The sequence below is a fragment of the Coenobita brevimanus genome, chromosome 60, assembly GCF_032717465.1.
Source record: "Coenobita brevimanus isolate Jiangsu-jjx chromosome 60, ASM3271746v2, whole genome shotgun sequence".
Classification (NCBI taxonomy): domain Eukaryota; kingdom Metazoa; phylum Arthropoda; class Malacostraca; order Decapoda; family Coenobitidae; genus Coenobita; species Coenobita brevimanus.
In genome coordinates, this window is record NC_137013.1 from 1,940,765 (window position 1) to 1,957,944 (window position 17,180).

Here is a 17,180-nt window from a genome sequence, read left to right on the forward strand (position 1 = left end):
TGGGTGCCGAAATGGCTCGCTTGGTAAGCTGCTGTACTCAGGCAGTTGCAAGCGCTGGTTCGAATCCTCTTATTCCCTGGGGGTAGGGGGGTTTCAAGAATACTCCCCCAGTATCCCTGCTTGTCGTACGAGGCGACTAAAAGGGTTGGTGGTGGGTTAGTGCCCCACCCCGTAAAAAGAACTAACTAAAAAAGCAAATAAAGCGCCTCGGACCCGGACGGACCATACGTTGACGACTAAGGAACGGACAAAGGACATTCTGAGAGTAGGAACGTGGAATGTGAGAGGAGTGAATGATGAAGTGAAAGAGAGAGAGATTGTCCAGGTGCTTGAGGATGCAAAAGTGGATATATGTGGATTGACTGAAACTAAATGGAAAGGTGAAAGGATGAGAGAATGGGAATACGGTGTAGGTATATGTGCGGGAGTCAGTGAGAATGAGAGGGCAAGAGAGGGAGTATGTCTGATGATAAGCAAGAAGTGGAAGGAGAATATAAGAGAGTATGGAACAGTGGGTGCAAGGATTGTATGGGTGAGGATGAAAGTAGGTATACAAGCATGGGCGATTGTATGTGTGTATGCTCCAACAGAGGATCGAGTGGCAAGAGTGAAAGATGAGTTTTGGGCGAGAGTAGAAGCATGTATGGACAAGTTTGAGAGGAGCGAGAGAGTGCTGTTGATTGGAGACATGAATGGCAAAGTCGGGAATGTACGAGTGGATGGAGTGGTTGGTCAGTGGGGTGTGCCAGCAGAAGTAGATGGGAATGGTAGTGCTTTGGTGGACATCTGTGCTGGTAAGGGGTTGGCAATAGCCAACACCTACTTTCGTCATAAGATGATCCACCGGTATACATGGAGAGTAATGAGGAGGATGGATGGTGAACTTGTTGAACGAAAGGCAATGATAGACTACGTGTGTGTGGATGAGCGAATGAGAAGACAAGTGTTGGATGCAAGGGTGTGGAGAGGGTGGGGGAATGGAGTCTCGGACCATCACTTAGTGATGGCCAAGGTAGAGCTGCAAAGAAAGTGGTTGAGGAGGCGAAGGGGAAGACAGGAGGAAACAGCTCCTGTGAGAAAAGTGGAGAAATTGCAAGATAGTGAGAAGAGGACAGAGTATAAGAGCATAGTGGAAGAAAGATTGGGAAGGTATGAGCTAGAGCAGATGGAAGGGGTGGAAGACGTATGTAAGATATTCACGGAAGAGATAAGCGCAGCGTGTGAGGTGGTTTGTGGAGTGAGGAGGAGATGCAAGGGTGTGCAAGGGACAGCATGGTGGAATGATGAGGTGAAACGAGCTGTGGAACAAAAGAAGAAGGCATACGGTGAATGGTTGGAGTAGAGGTAGGGGAGAAGATGAGAGAGAGAGAGAGGTATATGTGAGCAGGAGAAGGGAGGTTAAGAGACTGGTGAAGGAGAGTAAGAAGAAAGTGGATGAAGAGTTTGGGAGGAATCTGAGTGTGAAATGGAGGGAGAGTAAGAAATTGTTTTGGAAGGAGGTAAAGAAAGTAAGGATGTGTGAAAGGGGAAATAGTAGGGGAGTGAAAGATAGGAATAATAGATTGTTGGTAGAGAAGAGAGAGAAATTGAGGAGATGGAAGGAGCACTTTGAGGATTTGTTGAATGTAGAGAGTGAGAGCAGTGTGAGTATAAGTGGTTGGGGAATGGATGAGAGAAGAAGAGATGAGAGGAGGGAGGAAGAGATCAGTAGGTCGGAAGTAGTGGAAGCGATGAAGAAGATTAAGCTGGGAAAGGCCCCAGGAATTGATGGAGTATGTGGTGAAATGCTTAGGTATGGGGGTGAGATTGTTGTGGAGTGGATATGGAAGTTGTGTAGATTGGCTTGGGAAGAGGGAAGGGTTCCAGAGGACTGGAAATCAGGTATAATTGTTCCTCTGTACAAAGGAAAAGGGGAGAGAGAAGTATGTGGTAACCATAGGGGTATTTGCCTTCTTAGTGTGACTGGTAAAATATATGGTAGAATACTCATTGATAGGGTTAGGCATATGACAGAGGAGCTAGTTGGAGAAGAACAAGGGGATTTAGGAAGGGAAGAAAGGGTGTGTAGATCAGATATTTGTTCTAAGATGTTTAGTGGAGAAGTATCTAGAGAAGGGAAGGAAAGTGTACGCTGCCTTCATGGACTTGGAGAAAAGCTTATGACAGAATAGATAGGAAAGGTATGTGGAAGGTATTAAGAATATATGGAGTGGAGGGGGAAATTGTTGAGTGCTGTGAAGAGTATGTACGAGGGAGCTAGGGCTACGGTGCGAGTGGATGGTGAGCTGAGTGAGTTCTTTGATCTCAATGTGGGACTGAAACAGGGGTGTGTAATGTCTCCATGGCTGTTTAATATATATATGGATGGGGTCGTAAAGGAGGTACAAGGTAGGGCAGTGGATGTGGGGGTGGCCCTAACGAATGAGGGTGAGATTTGGAAGCTTCCGGTGTTGCTGTTTGCTGATGATACAGTATTGTTGAGTGAAGATGAATGGGAGTTGCAAGGTTTGGTGAATGAATTTGGGACAGTGTGTAGGAGGAGGAAGCTGAAAGTTAATGTAAACAAAAGTAAAGTTATGGTGTTTGAGAGGAATGAAGTCACAGAGTGTGCAGTGAGGTTGGATGGTGAGGATATGGAGAATGTGAGTGCATTCAAGTACTTGGGTAGTGTGATGAGTAAGGATGGAACTTTGGGGGATGAAGTGCGTGAAAGGGTACAGCAGGGAAGGAAGGTTGTAGGCATGCTGAAAGCAGTGATGAGAAATAGGGAAGTGAGTATGGAAGTTAAGAAGTCTCTGCATGATGGTATTGTGATCCCTACCCTGACGTATGGAAGCGAGGCGTGGACCTTGCAAGAGGGGAACAAGTCAAGAGTGAGAGCAGTGGAAATGAGTTACTTGAGAGGAGCATGTGGAGTGACATGGAGGGACAGGTTGACGAATGAAGAAGTGAAGGAACGTTGTGGGGTAGATGTGGATGTGGTTGAAAAGATTAGGAGAAATACACTGAGGTGGTTTGGACATGTGGAGAGGATGGAGAGTGAAAGACTGACTAAGAGGGTGTATGTGGGTGAGGTGGAGGGAGGGAGAGGGAGGGGTAGACCGAGGATGAGGTGGAGGGATGGAGTTGAGAGGTATATGAGGGAGGGGGGGGGTGAGTTGGGGGGAGGGGAGTCAAATGGTGGGTGACAGAGTGACTTGGAGGCGTTTTGTCTGCGGCCACCCTTTGCGGGATTAGGGCGTCGGGCTATAGATAGATAGATAGATAGATATTTTATCTGCTGATGGTCTGTTATTCTTGAGGGGTTTACTGACAATAATACGGCTACATGTTATGACTGGTTGGGTACAGTCATACAGTAAAGCTGTATCTCGGGAAAGTTCTGGTATCACTGATCAGCTGAGTTTACGCAAGATGACAGGCCTGAGCTGACCAATGTAAAAGTTCAGATGTAACATCTGGTAAATGTTGTGTTACTGTACATTTTATGACATATATTATTTGTACAGAGTACTGTGCATGGACCTTGCAAGAGGGGAACAAGTCAAGAGTGAGAGCAGTGGAAATGAGTTACTTGAGAGGAGCATGTGGAGTGACGTGGAGGGACAGGTTGACGAATGAAGAAGTGAAGGAACAATGTGGGGTGGATGTGGATGTGGTTGAGAAGATTAGGAGAAATACACTGAGGTGGTTTGGACATGTGAAGAGAATGGAGAATGAAAGACTGACTAAGAGGGTGTATGTAGGTGAGGTGGAGGGAGGGAGAGGGAGAGGTAGACCTAGGATGAGGTGGAGGGATGGAGTTGAGAGGTATATGAGGGAGGGGGGGGTGAGTTGGGGAGAGGGTAGTCAAATGGTGGGTGACAGAGCGACTTGGAGGCGTTTTGTCTGCGGCCACCCTTTGCGGGATTAGGGCGTCAGGCTATAGATAGATAGATAGACTGTGCAGCTTTCGCTTTTTTACTGTATTTCTTCTACAGCAGGGACTGTGCTGTAAGTGCGTATAGAGTATATTATCCCCAATATGTATGATGGGGATGCAAAGTCCCACAGGACTAATTGTCTCGGGCCATTTAACACAGGCCCATTTGACCCAAGTCATTACCACTTCTTTATCCAAATATTCAGTAAAAAAAAAAAAAAAAAAAAAAAAAAAAAAAAAAAAAAGAGCTTCCCTTGACATAACCCTCTTGGATAAAGGGGGTTCTCTTTACATTATTTACACTGCTTTGATATCAACAAAGTCAGTATTAGTGATACAAAAGAGAAGAGTAAAATGTACGGTGCACAAGTAATTGCTAAGAAAGAAGTGTTATAAAATCTCCACAGCCATTTTGAATCCCTAGCCTTTATTGTACTGTATACCTGAAGCTCGTGGTGGCAGCATGAAGGAGCGGATGTCAACCAAGCCACCACGGCGCAGTGATCCAGTGTTGACCCGTCGCACTCCTAGGTCTTGACCCTCACAAGAATCAACCAGCTGCAGTACATGCTCAGTGTTACTGTACAAAGATGTACAGTTTTTCTATGCACCAAAACTCACCCATTCATATCATGCACCTCATTCTCGTAACACATACAATCTTTCAACATGATTTCAATAAGAAGAGTTTTGGGAGTGCCTGGCTGAAGTGACTAGATACCTGCAGTGCATCACATTCATGTCCACGTAAGCCTAAAGCCTGAGGACACAACAACAACAAAATTATTATGTACACCCCCTTCATATACCAACATCCTTTCCACTTTATTCTTGTTATCTAAAAACAATTTTATTCAGTTGTAGGGGACACTTTACCAACAGCCTTCATAAACTCTTCACTATGTAGGACCAATGAATGCTTAATAAACCCAACCAAAGATGGCAAGATTTAAATGAGAAATGTCCTCCCTGAAGACCTAAATATCAAGGTCAATTCATCATTTTTGGCTTAATGTCTGCTTTCCGTGTAGTATAAATCAGACAGAATCACCCGATGGCACTCCTCCACCTACCTCTGTTCTGCACCAGTTCTCTAGTAATATCTCTAAATCTAAGGTCAGCACACACCATCTTGCCCCATGTCTTCCTCAGTCTGCCTATTCATCAACAGCCCATTACCTCTATATAGTGGTTCCTCCGATGTGTGGGAACCCTGTGCATGGATTCTGAGAGCAGGGAGGCTTTTAACTATATCAGGAACATCACATTAAAAAAAAGTATGCCGAGTGAGCAATTACACACTGGGAGAAGTGGTGAAAGCAAAGTACAGTGCTCCCTCCATTTGTGCTGCTAATGTATCATTTAATTTTACTGTGCAAATCGAACCACACATATGGCACCACTGAAATCCAAGTTATATGGCTAACTGATATGGCAAAATCCAGAAATATTCCCAAAGTCCCTCTTCTGGCCCTAACACAGAATGTATTCAATATATAACCTTTGGGAACATCACTGGGCATTAAAAAAAAAGACTAATTAAAGTGTACAATACAGTAAATAAGTGGAAAACTTACCATGACAAGGGACAGAGTGACACTGCAAACTGCTTCAGCCTGTCTCTACTAGTAGCCAGTGCAGAACAGGCAGACACCATTGCATGTCAATAATCTCAGCACATTTAACACTACAACAACTAAACAGCTATAATGTATTTGTTTTTAACATATTACAGAAGTCTTACTACAATAAATCCCCCAAAGATCTGTTAATACACCATTCTGCCCAGACGAGCAAGTGAAATTGTATGTGAAGATATGGGCAGCCAGTGCTGTAGGTCACTGGCTATGTACCAGTTACTATGGTAATGGCACGCCTTTCGGCGACTGGCTTCCACGCACAAACAACCCCAACATGCATTAACACTTTCTTCATTCCACACTCACTTATAAAAACCTCAGTAGATACCAGTGATGGAAATAAGCCTCTGATCTGATGGGGGTAGTAATTAAGAATACATTGAGGTGGTGGCAGAATTACTAAAGGATAAGATTAACTAAATGATTGAGAACCGTTATGAGAATGTCATATTCACAAGGTTAACTGATGGTAAGAAACAGTTAAATATGAGAATTTTGTATTCACAGACAAAAATACTGTACTGTAGGCTGTCTTACTGCATTAAATCCCCCCAAATAGTGGGTAATACACCATTCTGACCAGATGGGCGATGGAAAATATGCATGAAGATATGAGCTGTCAGTGTGGTAGGTCACCGGCTATGTATCAGTTACTGTGGTAATGGTATGCCTCGCAGTGACTGGCCTCCACATGCAAACAACTCCAAAATGTAATACAATAACAATTTATGCATTCCACACTAACTTAAAATGTGCCTTAGCAGATACCAGTGATATAAGTAAGGCTTTTATTTGATTAGGGTAGTAATTAAGATTAATCTGAAATGTTGACAGAATTAATTAAGGCTGAACTTGACTAAAAGAGTATGAAATGTTATGAGGTCACATTCATATTACAGAAACTGATGGTTAGGAATGGTTATAAGAATTTCGTATTCTCAGACAAAAGTACATTGTTAGGAATGCTGGCTCTCTAGTTATGATAAATATGAGAAAAAAGGGTCATCTGGTTCATGAATGAGAGCAGCAGAAACAGTGTAAACATCACTGGCCATGCTGGCATACCTCACTGCATGGGACTTTGAATGCTGGCAGCAGGCAGTTTGTCGTTTTGGAGGCCAATTTCTGGAATTTTCTCACACATATCAATTTTCTCATCAAGCTTCTCAAACATGGGTTGGATTTATCTATCTGCTCAAATGGTGAATAATGCATATGGAACCCACACAAATGAAGGAGATGCTGTACCAGTACCCTAACCTTAAACTCAAACTCTTTGCCAGAGGTGGTGGCCCTGCAGCTGAGTTGTGGACTAAAAAATGAAAATATGAAAGATCAATCCAGATGGTGCAAACAACAGCCTGGAATTAGAATGATTTAAAAACTACCTTCACCCATCATTGGTTAAAGTCAAAAGTAACAATTTTACCACTGTGATGTATGCTGGAGGAAGATGCCTTCATGCAATGGCATCAATATAACTGAGTGATGGAGCTGCCTGGTTACATAAACATCCTCAGGTCCCTTCCTATCCTCAGAATGGGGATGATAAACAGCATGAAAATGGCAACTTTAACATGCAGTCCACCAGGTACACATCCAGATAAGCCTGGGGCCACAACAACAACCTTCCCTGGTCAGGCAAAATGATAAGCATTTCCTTGGCTAAATCAGTTCCAAACATCATAAAAGTACAGAGGATAAGCCCTAAAATCACTGGATTACATTAAAAGTAGGCATTTTGATTTTAAAATCCAACTGTACTGGGGGGATTCCTAGCCTTCTGTAGCCACTCCGGCAAGAAGGGAGAAGGACAGGGATACAGGGGAAGTTGGGCTGGGGAGAAGAGAAAGGGGATTTGATGATTTAAATTTCATTTGAATGTCATTAAAACAGACTTTACTGCTCTTCCACAACACCCACTGGCATGTCATAAACACAGCCCCCTCCTACTACTATCACACCAGTTCTGAATGAGACAGTAACAATGTGTATTCAATCTGAAAGACAAGTATTGGCACTGAAATACATGTGAAGGTGTGTGACATGCAGGAGGACTCACTTGTTACTTCCCTCCATCCAGACATCTTTTCCTTTATTACTGTCCTCATTTGTCTGTCTCTCAAAAAGTCTCTCATCCATTCCAGAAGTTTCCCCTTTAGTCCTCCTATATATTCTAGTTTCCACATTAGTCTCTTATGAGGTACCTTGTCAAAGGCTCACTGGATATGGAGACAGGACAACACGAGCATTGCTCAATTCCTGTATACTACAAATAGGTAAATACATCCCTCAAGTTTATGGTGAAAGTCAGACATATTTCCCACTCCCCCCCCCCCCAAAAAGGAATGTTTCTTACCTGAGCACCAACAACCCCCGATGCTGATGCAGTGGTGGCATCATCATGTGAGCGGCGCCTCTCAGTGGTGTCCGGTGCATCAATACACGGGTGCTCCAACATCCAGGTCACAAGCTGATTGATTTGGGCAGCTGATGCCTCACCTTTGTATCCTGAATACAGAGATGATGAGATTTCAGTACTCACTTTACAACTACGGGTTGAAAAGCTCAACCTGTTGAATCCTGTGAATTGTACAGGTCTATTTTTGCTACCTTCAGATGATTTCAGTTCGCCTGATAAATCTATCTATCTATCTATCTATAGTCAGACACCATACTCCTATGAGTTGTGGCCTTTTGACTTTGAGTTAGTTATTTTAACGGGGTGGAAAGAGGAAAGTTGTGGTTCTTCGAGAGAAACGAAGTCACTGAATGTACAGTGAGGTTGGATGATGAAGAAATGGAAAATGTGAGTGCATTTAACCCCTCCGTGGCCGAAGGCCCGGTATTTTTAGTGCATGCCAGGCCGACGCCAGAGACATTTTTTGAAGTTTTGAAAATTGATTTTTTTTTCTTGCCATATTGAAGAGAATGTTCAGATGCACCTAACAGTGCAAATCCCAGCTTCCTGGACGCATTTTATGGCTTGCAATGGAGCGCGGAAGTTGCAGAAATATCGGCAACTGATATCCGCCGCCCAGGGGCACTGCCACAACGCGACTGGGCAGGTGTTGTTATTTTTTTTTTTTCCTCCCAAAACAATACGAATGGAGCTGAAGTGTTGTGCATATATGAGATATGATGATATCGAATGATTTCAGTACATAATCTGTTAGGAATGGCTGGAAAAAAAAAATGGTATGAACACTTTTTCACCTTTTTGATATAAAATATGTTTATGGTAGTTTCGAGTTATTTTTTTACGTTATCGTTATGCCCATATTAGGAAAAGGGAGCAAAAGAGTTGAATTTTCGGTCCTAAATGAGAAACCTGCACATCCTCCAAGGTTAGACTCTGCCATGGGAGAATAAAGTGGAGGGTCAGATCCGATTAGCAATACGGAAGTTGAGTCGCAACTTCGAGCTCCCACGACAAGCATGGCTAAAAATAGAATTGTAATGCAGTTTCAGAAGTCTAATTATTACAAATACAGATACAAAGCATAAAATAAATAAGTTTACAGACGGGGGAAAACGTATTTTTTCCGTAATAATATGTTCATCTTTCACTATCATTTTACGTTCATCTTTATCATTTTACCTTCTTATTTTCACAATATATATTGCTGTCTCATAAACAGGGTGGTTGTATGTGTTTTGCAAGGGAGGAAAAAGATTGTATCTTCTGTCTGGGTCGAGATAATGGGTGTAACTATGTGTTTTTTGGCATGGCCACGAGCGAAAAAATCGTACATCCACTCGTCATGACAGCAGGTGGTGAACTGACAGATGATGTGTGAGAGGGTGAAGTCAAGGTCAGTCTCATGTCCCAGATTTTCGTTCACTTCCCGAAGGTTTTCACAGTTTTCTACAAGTTGCACTGCATCAAATGACCAAACCATTACAACAAACCTGAGCAAATAGGTAAAGATACCAAGACAAAAATGTATTTTTCACTTATTATCATGTCTTTTTTGTATGTGCCTGTATTACTTCATAATCGTAAACAGGTGGTTGTGTGTGTTTTGCACGAGAGGACAAAGATGCTATGTTCTGCCTGGGTCGAGGTAATGAGTGTAGTTGTGCTTGTTTAGGCATGGCTAGGAGCAAAAAAAATCGAAAATCCACTTATCACAGCAGCAGGCTTTGAACTGCTTGAGGAGGTGTATGGAAGTGTAGTGTAGGTCAGTGTGAAGACGTTCAGAACGTACGTTCACTTCCCAAAAATTTTTGCAGTTTTTTATAGGCCGCGCTCAAACGACGCCTGCGGCCATTGATCGGCTAAACGTCATTCGACGCCGGCGGCCACGGAGGGGTTAAGAACTTGCATAGTGTGATGAGTAAGGATGGAAGTTTGGGGGATGGAGTGCTTGAATGAGTGCGACAAGAAAGGTTGCAGGTTCTCTGAAAGCAGTGTTAAGAGAAAGGGAAGTGAGCATGGAAGTAAAAAGAAGTAACTGCTTGACAGTATCGTGATACCAACTCTAATGTATGGAAGTGAAGCTTGGACTTTGTTGGAAAGACATATGTCAAGAGTGAGAGCAGTGGAAATGAGTTATTTGAGAGGAGCATGTGGAGTTACATGGAGAGACAGACTGAGAAGGAAGTGAAGGAGTGTTGTGGTGTGAATGTGGATGTGACAGAAAGCATTAGGAGAAATACACTGAGGTGGTTTGGCCATGTGGAGAGGATGGAGACCGAAAGACTATTGAGGAAAGTGTATGTGAGTGAGATGGAGGGAGGGAGAGGAAGGGGGAAGCCAAGGATGAGATGGAGGGATTGAGTTGAGAGGTATGTAAGAGAGGGGGGTGTGAGCTGGAGGGGATGGCTGGAGACAGAACGACATGGAGACAATTTGTTTGTGGCCACCCCTTACAGGATAAAGGCATCTGGCAATAGAAAGACACATAGGGCACTAACCCTCCGCCAACCTACTTGCTAACACATAGGTAACACATATGAGTTGGTTATATGATTACCACCTGGAGCTGTAAATGGTTTCCTGGCTTACATGAAACATTAGGCTTGTTACTCAATGTAAAGCCACCAAAGATGGAAAGAAGAGCAATAAAAAGTGACAGGGACAATGGGAGAAATAGGAGGAGAGGAGGGCAGACACAGAAAAAGAATGATAAAGGTTAAGGAAGAAGTAAGCAGCTTTACAACAAAATAGTGGATGGTCACCACCACCTATCACCACCTGGTAAATGATTCCTATTTTCAATTTCTCCAGCTTACAAGTCTCATGAAAGTTGAATGAGAAAAATTGACATTTAAGTGTATAGTACTATGATAACTCTTAATACAAATGAAAGGTAAAAACAACCACAGGTAATCCCATATTACCTCCTTCAACATTTGACAGCCCAAGGCTGCATTTGATAAACAGATGACCAGCCTTTCTTGATTGCACTACATGACTGAAAAAAACTTGAAAAATAGATGACCAGCCTTTCTTGATTGCACTACATGACTGAAAAAAACTTCTAATTACCTCTTGTGCATGAAATATATGTAAGGCCTTCCATTTAACTAGGGCATCTAACTACCTGGTAATAGCAGAAAAACTTAATGGCCATATTATTAAAATTGAAACTGGGAAGGTGTAAGCAGGCCACCAATTTCTCCTGACAATTAATGATGCACCTGATGAATACAAATTGTGTTTGGTTTCACTATATACAGCAATACCTGACAGCACTCTGTAAAGTGGGATGCAGGCTATGCAAATCTAATGATCATCAGCATCCCATACTGATTTTTTTTTTTTTTCCCCATTTGTTTTTCCTTCCTCCGTTGTTAAAAAAAAAAAAAAAAAAAAAAAAAAAAAAAAAAAAAAAAAAAAAGGGCAAAATCTGGGGACTTGCCTACCTCTGTGTACAATCAGTCATAATAATATAGCCACTCGTACCTCTCTGCAAGAACAGGAAAGGGACATAAGTAATGTTACGTCCCCACCCCACACTGTCACAGGCTCCAACAGCAGTAGTACAATACAGGAAGGACGTTGCCCAGTGAGTTGTTGTTCTTATGGTCAGCCTTTAGGTGTGCAGTTCACAAGATCAGCTGAGGCAAAAATAAACACTGTCTTCTTAGAGTTCACTGTCTTTAGTTTTCAAATAATTCCACTTAATTCTTTCCAACTTCACTGTTCTCACAAGCACTGAAGCTATACACACTTTACTGATTGCAGTTACACTTTATGTTTAACAACACTTCACAGTTAGTACACTTAATGCTTGCTAACACTTCACTTAATACACAAGTACTGAAAATAATCTTCACTGACAGTAATTACAGTTAATACACTTCGCTGTCTTCTCAAGTTCAATGATATACAAACTTCAATAACCCGTCACTGTGTGCCACTGTTTTCACAAGTACCAAAAATATACAACCTTCACTGACACTGACACTGCAGCAAAACCGACTGCACTTCACACAAACTGACCTGAAACCCGACTAAACTTCAAACCGACTTGACACCCGACTGAACTTGTAATAATCATTACCCCATCCTTATATAAGCTTGCATTACTCTCGAAACTTCTACTTCTCCAACATTCTAGGACATACTGTCTTGCATCAGCCCCTAGCAACAACAGTTACCAACTACGAGACATCAAAACATGCTAGAGTTCTCACATTACACAACACTCTAAATCATTAACTATATGAACTTAAATTGCATGATTTAACAAGCAATCACTTAAATAAAACATTATAAAGAAAAAGAGCACAAAAATTAATGAATGTTTAACTTACGAAATAACTACACTCACAAACACCAGGCAAATTGGCAACTCTGACTCATACCGAGCTTACGGTACCAGAAACATCTCGAAAGATCTCGGCTACCTAACTGGCATATCTCCTTCATAACACTATCTCCTCCCTAGTTTTTTGTCGTCCCGACAAAACTACACAGTATACACAAATATAAACATAAACCCTAATTCTAATGAAACATCTAACTGTACACAAAATAATCTTTCAACTTATCGGGTCTTCTTCTATGCCGCTTCCGACGATATCCTTGTTCCTCCACATAGTCCACTCCTCCAGGAAGGTCTTGGTCCTCTTCTTGATTCAATTCTTCCCTCAGGAAACTGTCACCATCTTCATGCACTTCAGCTCCTTGGTCCTCAACATCCTCGGCTGCAGGTGAGCACAATTCCTCAGAGACATCCCAGCTGTACTGTCCTGGCCCATGGTACTGCCACAGATGATTCACATGTACCACCTTTGGGCGAGACTTCCTGCCTCCCCAAATCCAATATGTTACATCCGATAGGCGGTTCAACACAGTGTATGGCCCGTCCCATGGGCTCTGCAACTTTGGTGACTGTCCCTTCTTATGCTGAGGATTGTATAACCAGACTTGATCACCATCCTTGAAGCTCACTTCACTTGCCTTGGCATCATACTTGCACTTCATCACTTCTGAAAACTTGAGGGCTCCTTGCACTTGATGATGTACCTCAGCCAGCTGTTCCCGAAGGTGTTTCGCATAGCCGGTGGTGTCTGTAGGCAGCTCTTCACCAGGTGGTCTTTCCATTTACAAGTCGACAGGTAAACGTAACTCGTGGCCCAACATCAGTTTTGCAGGAGTGTAGCCAGTAGCCTCATGGGATGCAGACCGTTATGCCATCAGCAAAGCAGGTAATTTCTGGTCCCAGTCTGTTTGTCCATCAATGCAATACTTGGCCAGTTCTTGCCCCAGGGTCCAGTTGAATTTCTCCACCATCCCATCTGACTGTGGCCTTAGGGGGGTCGTCCTGCTCTTCTTGATCACCAATAACTTGCAGCACTCACGGAACACAGCAGACTCAAAGTTTCTACCCTGGTCTGAATGTAGCTCTTGTGGCATCCCAAAACGACAGAAAAACTGATCAACCAACACCTAAGCAACAGTCGCAGCCTCTTGATCGGAGATGGCATAGGCTTCTGGCCACTTTGTGAAGTAGTCCATGGCGACACATATATACCAGTTTCCTCTCTCAGTGAGTGGCAAAGGTCCAGCAATGTCCACCTCAACTCTTTCCATCGGTGCTCCCACTTGGTACAGCTGAAGAAGGGTGCAACCATGTTTCTTGGGTCCCTTCTTGGCACAGCACACATCACAGGCCCAACACCACTCTTCAACATCCTGACGCATGCCAATCCAGTAGAGCCTCTGTCACAGTCGGCTTGAAGTTTTCTTCACTCTCAGGTGCCCACTAGTGATCTTGTTATGGGACTCATCCAAGATCTCTGACCTCATCTTCTTCGGAACCACCAGTTGCCAATACTTGTTGTGGCCATCGGCTGTCTCCCACTGATGCTCCAGTAGTCCGTTGCTCAAGCGAAGAAGGTCCCACTGACTCCAGTAGCTCTTGGTCGCAGGGCCTAACCTGGAAACTTCCCCCCATGATGGTCGCACTGCACTCTGCTGCAGCCACTCCAGCATCGGTTGTAAATCTACACCCTCCATCTGCATCCTCCCCAGGTCTCCCTCATCCGACGCCGGCCCCGTCACCACAGTACAGCTGCACTTCTTCCTATGATTCCCATTCCTACTACACTCCTTGTCGTCTGTTCCTCTGTCTTCTCGCACACTCTTCATCAAGGTTCTCTTGCACTTCTTCAGTGGTGGGTCTTCTGCACCTTTCCTCTTATCATCCCAACCATTCTGATCTGCAAGTAACTCAAACTGTGCACGGTAAGCTTCCCAAGATACACTACCTTCACTTTCTTGAGGTTTCTTCTTAACTGGATCCCTATTATAGCCATGCACTTCACTGGTTTGGGGCCTAATAACTGAGGCATCATAATTAAGTCCAGGATTTACAACTTCTGCATTCTGATTATTCAGCCCTGTAATGCCATCTTCAGATGCCCGGGATCCGTCAAGATTCACCATACACTATCCATTCCCTTCTTATGTGCCCTGTACACTAACCTGAGGCTCAGCAGTGCAATATTTCTCTACAGCCTCAATTTTCTCACTAATTATCTTCTCATGAATTCACTACATGCTTCAACTGGTTATCTACATGCTGTCTGCACTCCATCACTATTTCTTCATTAACTGTCTTCAATTGTTCATCTACATGCTGTTTACACTCTGTCACATTATTGCTTACCTCACACTTCTGCTGCTCTAGCTTGGCATCTACTTCTTCCTTAAGTTGTTGCTGTTCTTCCTTGATTTCCCCCATGAATGCATCTAGCTGCCCTTGCATCTCGGTTGTACTTTCTTCTGTTGCTCCTGTAATGCCTCCCGAAGACGTTCATATCGTTCTTTCTCTTCTTCATTCTGTGCCTGTAATTGTTCTCTGATTTCTTTCTTCTGTGCCTGTAATTGTTCTCTGATTTCTTTCTTCTGTGCCTGTAATTGTTCTTCGAGCTTTTTCTGTCCTTCATTCTGTGCCTGCAATTGTTCTTTAATTTCTTTCTTCTGTGCCTGTAATTGTTCCCCAAGCTTTTTCTGTCCTTCATTCTGTGCTTGTGGTTGTTCTTTGATTTCGTTTCTGAACTTTTTCTGTTCTTCACTTTTGGGCCTGTAACTGTGCTTGAAGTTGTTTCTGTCCTTCACTCTGTGCCTCTAGTTTTTCACTCTGTGCCTGTATTAATTTCACGATTGTCGCCAGGGAAATTTCCTCCTCCTGCCCAGCTCGAGACTTTGTTTTCACACCTTCCGCTTCCATGTCAAAGGTTAGACTCACTGCAGCCCTGAAATAATAATCCCACTCCTGACACCAGTGTTATGTCCCCACCCCATACTGCCACAGGCTCCAACAGCAGTAGTACAGTACAGGAAGGACGTTGCCCAGTGAGTTGTTGTTCTTATGGTCAGCCTTTAGGTGTGCAGTTCACAAGATCAGCTGAGGCAAAAATAAATACTGTCTTCTTAGAGTTCACTGTCTTTAGTTTTCAAATAATTCCACTTAATTCTTTCCAACTTCACTGTTCTCACAAGCACTGGAACTATACACACTTTACTGATTGCAGTTACACTTTATGTTTAACAACACTTCACAGTTAGTACACTTAATGCTTGCTAACACTTCACTTATTACACAAGTACTGAAAATAATCTTCACTGACAGTAATTACAGTTAATACACTTCGCTGTCTTCTCAAGTTCAATGATATACAAACTTCAATAACCCGTCACTGTGTGCCACTGTTTTCACAAGTACCAAAAATATACAACCTTCACTGACACTGACACTGCAGCAAAACCGACTGCACTTCACACAAACTGACCTGAAACCCGACTAAACTTCAAACCGACTTGACACCCGACTGAACTTGTAATAATCATTACCCCATCCTTATATAAGCTTGCATTACTCTCGAAACTTCTACTTCTCCAACATTCTAGGACATACTGTCTTGCATCAGCCCCTAGCAACAACAGTTACCAACTACGAGACATCAAAACATGCTAGAGTTCTCACATTACACAACACTCTAAATCATTAACTATATGAACTTAAATTGCATGATTTAACAAGCAATCACTTAAATAAAACATTATAAAGAAAAAGAGCACAAAAATTAATGAATGTTTAACTTACGAAATAACTACACTCACAAACACCAGGCAAATTGGCAACTCTGACTCGTACCGAACTTACGGTACCAGAAACATCTCGAAAGATCTCGGCTACCTAACTGGCAAATCTCCCTTCATAACAGTACATACAGGAACTGGAAAGTGGCTCAAGGAAAAAGGTGATTATATTCTACACCGATCATATTTTCCATAAGGCCACACCTTCTCCTAACAGGCACCTACACTTGGCTACAGTAATATTTTTCTAACTACAGGTACTGAAAAAATAGTGGTTTGTATCATACACTTTTTTCTCTCATGGCTAAGATATATAAAAGGTGGAGACAGACCACCAGCAATGCCCATATTTACAGGTGTTTATAAATTACAGATGATCTTCCATGAGTCTTGGATTGTGGCAGACATAGTACAGCTCTTCAGACAGTTTGACTGGTGTGGAATATATGGTAGTTCACTGTACTATGAATCCCTGATGTGACACACATAACTGAGTATGAAGGATGCAAAAGGACTGCATGCAGTACTGTACCCACATCAGTGTAGAAATGTGAAACACTGGTATGGCATGAATGTGGAAAGTCAAGAATGAAAGCACTGAAAGTGGAATTGTTTCATAATGTGTGAGGTGAACTGATCGGATACAATAAGAAATACAGAAATCTCTAACATTATGAAGTAAAGAAATCACTGATGAAAGGGCAAAGGGGAATATACTTGAATGGTATAGTTACACAGAATGGTGAAAAGATTATAAGTGAGTGAGTTTAAAGGTGACAGGAATGATAGGGCAAGATGAAGATGGATGGATATTGACATAAGTGTGAGAAAAAGATACGGAAGTTGAAGGACTAACATGGGATGAAAACAAATGGTCGTGAGCTGCATTTTCCTTTTAACTTGACACTTAAACAGAATGACTCAACACCACAGGTGTATGTGGCATGCATCTATAAAGATTTGTTTCTGTCTTTACTTTCTTAAGACAAATAAACTTTTTTTTTTCCCAGTGAGTAAACTTGCACTCACCCTTAGGAAGTGGGATCGGAACATCTCA

At 42.6% G+C, this 17,180-nt stretch overlaps 1 protein-coding gene across 1 annotated transcript in view; it reads right to left on the reverse strand.

Moving 5' to 3' along the window:
- The window catches only part of LOC145403091 (putative E3 ubiquitin-protein ligase HERC1), a 597,230-nt gene that overhangs the window by 174,564 nt on the left and 405,486 nt on the right, over nt 1-17,180 (reverse strand). Inside the window, 2 exon segments of the mRNA XM_080274923.1 lie at nt 4,366-4,462; nt 7,922-8,073. Of these exon segments, the coding sequence (XP_080131049.1) occupies nt 4,366-4,462; nt 7,922-8,073 (249 nt within the window).